The 9,101-nt window shown below is 38.9% G+C and overlaps 1 protein-coding gene across 1 annotated transcript; it reads right to left on the bottom strand.

Annotated features, from left to right (window-relative positions):
• Positions 1-1,493: 1,493 nt before the first annotated feature.
• LOC128870086 (uncharacterized) lies at positions 1,494-2,306 on the bottom strand. The gene has a single exon (XM_054112685.1). It carries the CDS (start codon positions 2,304-2,306, stop codon positions 1,494-1,496), a length of 813 nt encoding a protein of 270 aa, XP_053968660.1.
• Positions 2,307-9,101: the final 6,795 nt, after the last annotated feature.

The following is a 9,101-nucleotide window of genomic DNA, read 5'->3' as shown; positions in this document are numbered from 1 at the left end:
ATTTTCAAAAATGGGAGGGAAGTCTAGTGTTTTAGATGATTTTATCTTTTTGACCTTGGTCCAAATTGTTTTTGTGTCAAGGGTAGGGTTAAGTGAGTTAACAAAACAAGTCCATGTTTCCTTTTTAGCCTGTTTGCATGCTCTTCTAACTTGAGCTGAGATCTTTTTGTAGTTTAGACTAGTTACTATTTTTTAGAATCACAAGCTTGCTTATTTCGGAGTTGAACCAAATTGGTGTTTCCTTTTGTTTGAGAGGTTGGTTAAGTGGCATAGATTCGTTGGAAGATTTCCGAATTATTTTTTTGATCTGTGCCGCTTCCTTATTCACGTTTCTAGTTTGTTCAAATTGATGGTGTAGGATGTCATTTTTCCGCTTGAACAGATCCCAGTTGGCTTTACGTTCCTGGAATCGCTTTTCAACTTTTTTGAGGTATTTTGGTCCGGTATTAGTTATGAATATAGGAAAGTGGTCTCCCGCGATTGATTGAGCTGGGCAGCTCCAGTTTAGCGTTGAGGCGAGTTCAGCGTTTGCCATAGATATGTCGACTGAAGTGAGAGTGTTCCTTGTGTGTAAGATTTCGTCGATCTGCGCATTGTTTCCACAGTGCACCACTTCTTGAACAGTATTTCGAACCCCATAAGGTGTTTTGGGCGTTTAAGTCACCTCCTATGAGTGGTGACCTGTGTTTATTTCGGGTATGTCGTCGAGAAGTTGTGTAGTTAAGTTCACATCAGTTTCTTTGTATATATTTGTAATGTGCAAGACTTTTACCCCGTGTACTGTAATTGTCTGATGTAGAAGATTACTAGTAGAAGTCCTGTGATTGGACGTGTTGACTGTATTTTTTACCAAAATCGCTATACCGGATTTGGCATATGGTGATGTTTTGTTGTGATGATAGGTTTTGTAGTTTGGTAAGTGCAAAAAATTCAGATTTTTTTGTACAATGTGCGTTTCTTGTAAGAGTAGAACGTGTGGCTTATGTTTGTGTACGAGGTATTCGAGTGCAAATTTGTTATTTGAGTATCCTTGTATGTTCCATTGTAATTTTGATAAGTTAATACTAATATCCATTTGAGTCAAGCTTATGATTATTTTTGTTTCGTTTTTGGTTGAGTGTTTTGTATTTATTTAATTTATTGCTGTTGGTTTGAGTCTGGAAGTGTGTTTTTATATGTTTTAGGTGTGATGATGGTTTTGAGATCTGGAAATCTCTTATAAAGTTGAGAGCATGGTGACATTTCAATGTCACTACTCTCTGAAGACGAAAATTAAATTTCATTGTTTTCTGTTTGTGTTTTTTCAATTTCTTTTGTAGTAGTAGATGATGATGGTGTGCTGTTTTGAGTTTGTGTATTTGGTTTCGTTGTAATTGGTGTTGTAATAGAAGTAGATGCATTCTTTTGATTTTGTACAGTTTCGCTTGATAGTTCTTCGTTGCTTATTTTGGTTGTATTTGATGTTATTGGCGTAGTTTGGTTGTTGTTTTTGATTAGACTTTTTTATATTTTTTGTAGTTGTGATATTGTTTTTGACTATTTGTGCTGTTGTTGGTTTTTGAAACGGTGCTATTTCGTAGGCTGATAGGTTTGTATTGAATAATTTCCATGCTTGTCCATGCGGGATCGCTGGAGGCGTGCCTGTCATTGTTACAGTTCACACAGAATTTTTTCTGACAAGTTTCATGTGGTGGTGGTTCTGCGCATTCTTTGTATAGTTCTACGCCTTTGCACCATTTTTTCGGGTGCCCTAGCTTTTGACACATTTGGCATCTCATGGGATTTGGAATGTGTTCCTGCACGCGAACTCTTTCCCAACCTAGCATGAGTGTGGCAGGTCTGCGTATTAGATCGAAAGTTATCACTGCGGCGCCAGTTGGAACTAGTTTGTCCTCGACTTTCTTCATAATCTTCTTCACCTCGACGACTTTTTGTTTAGCCAAACCTTCCACCAATTCTGCTTCCGTTAGGGTGATTATATTCCTCGAATATACTCTTCCTTGAATGGTATTGAGTGTTTTGTGCGATGTGATTTTGACGGGGATTACTCCGATGTGGGTGGCTTTCATGCGTTTTTCAGCCGCTTTTAGGTTATTTGTTTTGATGAGTAGATCTCCAGACTTAAGTTCGGATACATGAGTGTATTCAGTGCTTATGTGCTTTAATCCTCTTTCAGTTTGGAACACATTGTATTTGGAGAGTGAACGTATGCCGTCTTCCACAATTGGGCCCGTTGCCACTGCCACAAGATAACGGGGAATGTGGTCGTCGGATTGTTTGTGTTCTGGTAGGTACATAAAGTTCATCTCAGTTTTTTTTAGTCGTTTTCCTGGGGGGTTATCCGGATCGAGGTCTCGGAACCGGTTTCTGTTGGGGTGGTCAACCCCACTCATTTTGAATTTAGTTCAGTACAGAATACGTGTGTAATTTTTATTCCGTATGGAAAAAAAAGAAACAAGGTTTTTACTCTACAACGAAAATATCACTATAACTTTTAGTTACTAACACACCGATTATGATACTCGTTCTTAACGCGGCGACTGCCCGAATAAGTCTGTTAATTTTGTTTATATCGTTTTTATTTTTTTTTGTATATTGTGTATTTTATTTACTTTTTTTTTTAAATTACAATGCTAAGTTGTGTTTAGCACGTTAAAGCGTCTATTTCGCGAAGTAAAGGTCCATCTTTGAGACTTCAGTATAAATATGGTGACAACTATCATCTGATGTGACTCTGCTCTGCCAATCTTTTCTGTCTGGTATTCTTATTTTATAGTATTTTTTCAGATCTATCTTGGGAACCAGTCTGTTTTCGATGCGTCTTGCAAGTATTCCACAGATTGTAGATCTGATGCATGACAGTGCATGTTTTCTTTTAGCATGCCTGCTGCTGTAAGTGTGGCCCTCGACATTGCTTTTCGTTCTAGCATGTCCGATGTCGCGTGTGGCTCGACATAGTTTTGTGTTGTTCTGTCGCGTCCTGTATCAAGTTTTACTCGTATTTATATTTTACCATGTCTCAATTTTTGACAAAATATAATAATAAGTTAAGAGCTACGGGATAGAAAATTTCAAATGAGCCGTGCATCTTGAACTTTACACCTTCGCTTTAGTCTTTTCGAACACAGCGCAGTGTACAGTACGAACTCGTAGCAGAAGAAGGAATTTTCAACACTTAAATTTTTATAAGAAAATTTGGCTAAACAACAAAATGAATAGAGTACAACAGTGCGTGATACTGAATTCGAGAGAGATGATAGCTGACCAGAAAACAGCAACCTACTGCTTCCTCCGCAAAACCCTAAAATGGTGGAGGAACCTTTTTTTCCCGTGGTTTCGAAGTGTCAATAATTAATGCTTATGTTTTGGGCAAAGCATCTCCGAACACCAATAAAAACTTTTCTCACAAACAATTTAGACAGCACCTTTTGCTTGATTTTGTGGGGAACTTCCGAATGACAGTAAAACGTGGACCGTCATCTACCGACAATAAACAACGACTGAATGTGAAATTGCAAATCATTACACTGCATCCCCAGCGTAAGCATAAGGATTGTGCAGTTTGTTCCAATCGAAAAGTTCCAGGTGGCAGGAAAGAAACTTCTTATGTATGCGAAACATGCGAGAGCCAACCGGGTTTGCATATTGGATAATGTTTTAAACGTTATCATACGATGGTTAATTATAAACAGTAAACAATAAAAAAAAATGTTTATATAAATCTCTCCTTGCATTCGTGCTTAAAAGTGTTACAGTTTTATTTTATATACACACTAATTCACATGGTACGCACTAACGAATCCAGCTCAGTCCTGCTGGGACAAAACGGTAAAGAGCATTCGGTCCTCAAAGGGTTAAGAAAGCTTCATAAGTCAAAATAAGTCTGATGATCGTAGTGTACGCCCAGTGGTTTATATACGTTTTCAGACCACATACTTGGCTTTGTTCGATAGGGTTAGTGTTACTCCATCTATAGACGGTAATTGTTAACTCGCTATCTTATATCTTCAAGTGAACAGAACTAATTCGGTCTTGGCTGGGTTAGCCATTACCGTTTGAGGTCGTCTCCTTAGAGAGTTCCGTTAAGCTCATTGCAAGAGCCCGCTGACGGTCGGTTCTAAGTTACCGGAACGACCCGGATTTATATCTGGCCAAAGACTGTCACTTCAGCAGCATTCCCCATATATGTATGGCGAATGATTATGCTGCTACAACAACAACAAACCCGCCGATAGGCGAGAAAAAGGGCGTTTTTCAAAACGTATGTGTACAATGTAAAAGTATCGTATCAATACTGTGCAAATACCGTATCCATACATAGCATCAGTAAAATATTGATACTTTGTACAGTTATGCCTTGCAACCATGTTGACGTTTTGGAACATTTTATTTACTTTGAATATTATTAGAACATTAAAAATTAAATATTAAATAAAATTATCTAATAATGATAAAAATAATTTTATTAAAACTTATCTTTCTTCGTTTTCCGCCATTTTTTCCTTTGTACATGCATACATATTGCATCAGCTGTTTTAGTAGTTAGTTTGGTTGCTTTTTGATGCATATCGAGAACATCAATGATACTTTTTGGAAGACGATACATCGTCAAAGATTTCAGGGTTGCGTTTTGGAACATGATACTTTGTTCGAACACAAAGCAATAGGCGTTTTGGAAAATGCCCAAACTTCTCATCAGGATGACTACATCGTCCGCGTAAGCAACCGTCTTAATCCTTTTCTTGACCATGTTAATAACTCATTCCTTTAAAACTAGGCTCCACAGTAACGGTGAGAAAACCCTGCCCTGTGAGGTTCCTCTGGTAACTGTTTTACTTAGACTAGTAATACTAAGATCGAGGTGATAACTCTGTTAGATAGCGTATTGTCTATCCATCAAATAATCTCTTCGCTCGTACCTATGTTCGTCAATGCTGAATTTATCGATTTCACATCAAAATTGTTCAACGCTCCTGCGATATCCGGAAAAGCCGTATTAGAGAATTCCTCAGTTTTAAAAGATTTCTCTATTGTTCCAATAACTTCGAACAATGCTGTTTCTACGGACGTACCCTTCTGGTAAACATGTTGTGCATTGCTGAAGTTCTCGGTATGCAGAGTACTCTTGGTATGTGGATCAATCAGTCTTTCTAATGTTTTGAGTAAAAACGGGGAGAGACTGATTGGTCTGAAATCTTTCGCAGTATAATGGCCCGGTTTCCGTGCTTTCTGAATAAATACCACCCTTACTTTCCTCCATGATGTCGAGATATACCCTAAAGATATGGATTCCCTAAATATCTTAACTAACCATATGTTTATCATTCGTATTGACTATGGTTGGAAAGATTTTACCAGGTTACCTTAATCTCACAGATAATCTCCCTTGCAAGTTCTTCTATCTGAAATCCATTAGGGCTAGATCTGTGCGCATTGTTCGTTTATTCTTGGCATCCAGGTAAGTGTGGTTGATACTCAAGTGTTTTTTGCCCTGTTTCTGTGTAGCTGCATCCGGTCTTTTCAAAAGCTTTTTTTGAAAGTTTCCTTTGAGAGACATTTTCTCAGTCTTAAGAACTCAGATGTGTTCTCCAGTTCTTTACAAAACCTCATCCAGGAATTTTTCTTTGCTTTCTTTATTTCACTCTTAAAAGTATTGGAACTATTTCGATAGGAGTCCCCATACTGTGTTGTCTTTGACGTCTTTGCTGCATTGTGAATCCTTCTAGTCTCTTTTTTTAGTAGTTTGAGCTCCCTGGTCCACCATGATTTTGTTTGGTTTTTTGGGGGCCTTTTTACTGAATAAGATCTATGAAAAGCTTCATCTATTGAAGATGTCAACAAATTGATGTTTTTTTTTCCAAGCTGGAGACGTTAGTTGTTTTCTCCTCTTCCGCGGGGTCTAACTTAGCCATAAGCTTAGAGAACTTTATCCAATTGGCTTTTCTAGTACTCCTATAGGGAAGTTATTTAGATTGTTCTATGTTGACTGTGAACACGATTTTATACTAATCCAAAAAGGAGAAATTCGTTGAAACATGATAGTTGTCAACCCTTAATGAGCCTATTTTTGATACTAGGGTTATATTATAGACCTCCTCTCTAATGCTATTGTTGTATGTGGGATGATTACCCCGGTTACATATATTGAGATAAGTAGATAGTAACTATTCAAAAAGAGACTCACCTTGTCCATTAACGTCGCTGCTGCCCTATGCTGAGGGGCTCGCATTCCAATCACAACCTACCCCCAGATCCAGTCCTCTTCCGCTGGTATATTGGACGAGGTCTCTAAGTAGCTGCGATGGCAGGTCATCTTCTCCAAACGGCAGGTGGGCTGATGCAAGCAGGAGATTATGGCCTCCCGTCTGCTCACATACTGCCGTCGTCAGAATCGCGTTGAAATATTGCGGGAAAAGAAATATATTAATGAATTTGTCATTAAAGTTTTTCCTAAACAAGATACAACTTATCTTACCTTGGGTAGTAGGAATCAGTAACATGTAGTTAGGCCTGATTAGGACCATCCCCACTCTCTCCTCCATAAAGAGCAAGAAGACTGCTTGTTCCATCTGATACCAATAAACATGACACTCTTTTTATTCGAGTCTTTTTTGATCTCTGTGAGAATTTATCTCATTATTTTCTCTTCTACTAGTAGCTACTTCTCGTTTGTGTTTTCACCTTTTGGGCTGACCACGGTCGATAATGGCTACTTGTAGCGGTGAGTTTAAACTTGAAGATGGTTTCATTCGCTTGTTTCAGACGCCTGGTTGTCTTTAGATCTCTGTATTTTGGACGATGGGGCTGCCGTTTTCTTTGCCAAAAATGCAGCTTTTGAAGTTGAGGCATTCCAAGGCTGTTCCGGCTTTCGCAGGGGAGGTGCAGTCTGGCTCGTCTTTTTCGGACTGACTTGTCTGGAAACATCGCGTTCAAATACGGTCGTACTCAAAGCATGCTGCTTCTCGTATTCTCGGACGTTGTATGTGTGGTTCTTCAACTCCTTATCCCGTGTGGAAAGAGAATTTTGGTTACGTTTGTTCAACTTCTCAAGAGACTTTACTGAGCTTTTGTAACCCGATTTCTTCTTTTGTTCTTGTTGGTTTTTCCCAAGCGTCTGAAGTGACACACAGAAAAAGAAGTGATCGTCCTTGCTTGGTTCGAACCAGTGCAGCCATAAAAGCCGTTCAAGAAAGAATTCCCCTTAGAAGGCTGAAAATCATGTCCAGGGAAATTAATGTATCGACCAGATCCATGACAAGACTAATTAGAGGTGATCTCGACATGAAAGCTTTCCGTCGCTCAACTGGACATATATTGACAACGTGCTTGAAGAAAATTAGACTCGACAGATGTAAGCAGTTTTTTCGGTGGCACGCGGTCAACGAAGATGAAAGTATTCCTTTCACAGATGAGAAAATGTACACTGTTGAAGAAGTATTTAATGAGCAAAACGACAAAATCTATGCCAAAACATCTAAAGTCAAAATGTTATTCCAAGGGTTTAATGTGGCCTCCATTATCCGTAATTACTTGGTGGGGAGTGTCTCGTAAAGGTATTACACCTCCTTATTTCTTCGAAAAAGGGGTTAAGAGGGGAACAAAAGGGTAGTAGGTGGATGTCTTGAAAGGCGTGGTGAAACAGTTGAGCAGTACTCAGCATATAGCGGAAACCAACCAGCAGAGGCTAAATAACAATATTCGCAGATTCTTAGCCGCAGAAGATTGGATCCATTGGACTATAGTTTGTGGTCAGAATTGGGGAACAAGGCTTGACCTCACAGACAGAATCTCAAACAATCTTTGGTTCGAGCAGCTACGCCAATATCCATAGAAACCATGCGTGCTGGAATAGCTGAATGACCTAATAGACTTGAAGACTTGTGTAAAAACAAACGGAGACCTTTTCGAAAGAAAATTTAACATTTTTTTAAATAAAATTAAGTTCATTAAAATAAGTACTATAATTTCATATGTATATATATATAACGGACAAAACTAATAACAGAACTTATGGCTGGATTAAGTATGTATGTATGTTCTGTCAAAAAAACTATCGGGAATTGTTCATTTAAAAACGCGAGTTACACATATGTCACGTACACGTCTGTCCTCTATAGTATCGCAGAGTTTGAGCGTGATCTCTCAATTAGCTGGTTTTTGGCATTTCAACCACAAGTGTGTTTTGCAATTTTCACTGTGGATAAAAATAAAAAAAACAAAGAATTTGTCTTAAATTTTGTGAGTTTGAACGGGGTTTTGTATGCTGAATCGTAGAAAATGTTGCAGAAAGCCTATAACGAGTGTGCCTTATCAACGTCTACGAGTGGTATAAGGCTTTTACAGATGGCCGAGAAGTCGTGACGATTTGCCCCGATCTGGTCGCCCATCAACGTTTTCAACGGATGAAAACGTCGACAAAGTCATGGGAATGGAGCTGGAAAACCATCATTTAAGTTTGTGAGAGGTAACGCGTAACCTTAGCGTGTCTCACGAATCAATGCGCAACATTTACACCATCAATTGGGCATGAGACGCGTGGCTGCTCGACACCGTCCAAGAGAGTTGAATTTCTTTGAAAAAATTCATCGGAAGAAGGTGGCTGAAGACACGCTTGAGCAAGTGAATTCGGACACAACGTTTATCCAGCGCATCATAACAAGTGATGAGACATGGTTATATGAGTTTGAGGCGGCTGAATGGCCCTATCCACATGAGCCGAAACTCAAAAAACCACATCAAAGTCGATCAAAAGTGAAAGTCATGCTACTCGTTTTCTTTGATTGTCATGATATTATGCACTCGGCATTTAATATTTAACAAAAAAATAAGGAGTTAGTAAGTTGTGGGATAACCTTTCCGCTTGAGGGCCTCCGCAAGTCGATGTGGCATGGAATGGACCCATTTAGAAGTATCCTCTTTCGTAATTTTGCTCCATTCATTAATTATTATGATTTTAAGTATTTCCTTGGAGGTTATACTGTTCTGACGGATCCTGCGCTCCAGAAAATCCCACAAATGCTCAATGGGATTGAGGTCTGGGGATTGGGACGGTGTGCGCAATTGGTGATTTTGTTATCCAGCAACCAGAGCTTAACATGATA

The sequence above is a fragment of the Anastrepha ludens genome, chromosome X (genome assembly GCF_028408465.1).
Source record: "Anastrepha ludens isolate Willacy chromosome X, idAnaLude1.1, whole genome shotgun sequence".
In the NCBI taxonomy this organism is placed as follows: Eukaryota; Metazoa; Arthropoda; class Insecta; order Diptera; family Tephritidae; genus Anastrepha; species Anastrepha ludens.
Note: the sequence above shows the minus strand (reverse complement) of the source record. Positions and strands in the feature narration are given on the sequence as shown.

Excerpts from the sequence above, each read along its gene's own strand:
- LOC128870086 (XM_054112685.1), bottom strand. The coding sequence starts at position 2,306 with ATGAACTTTATGTACCTACCAGAACACAAACAATCCGACGACCACATT.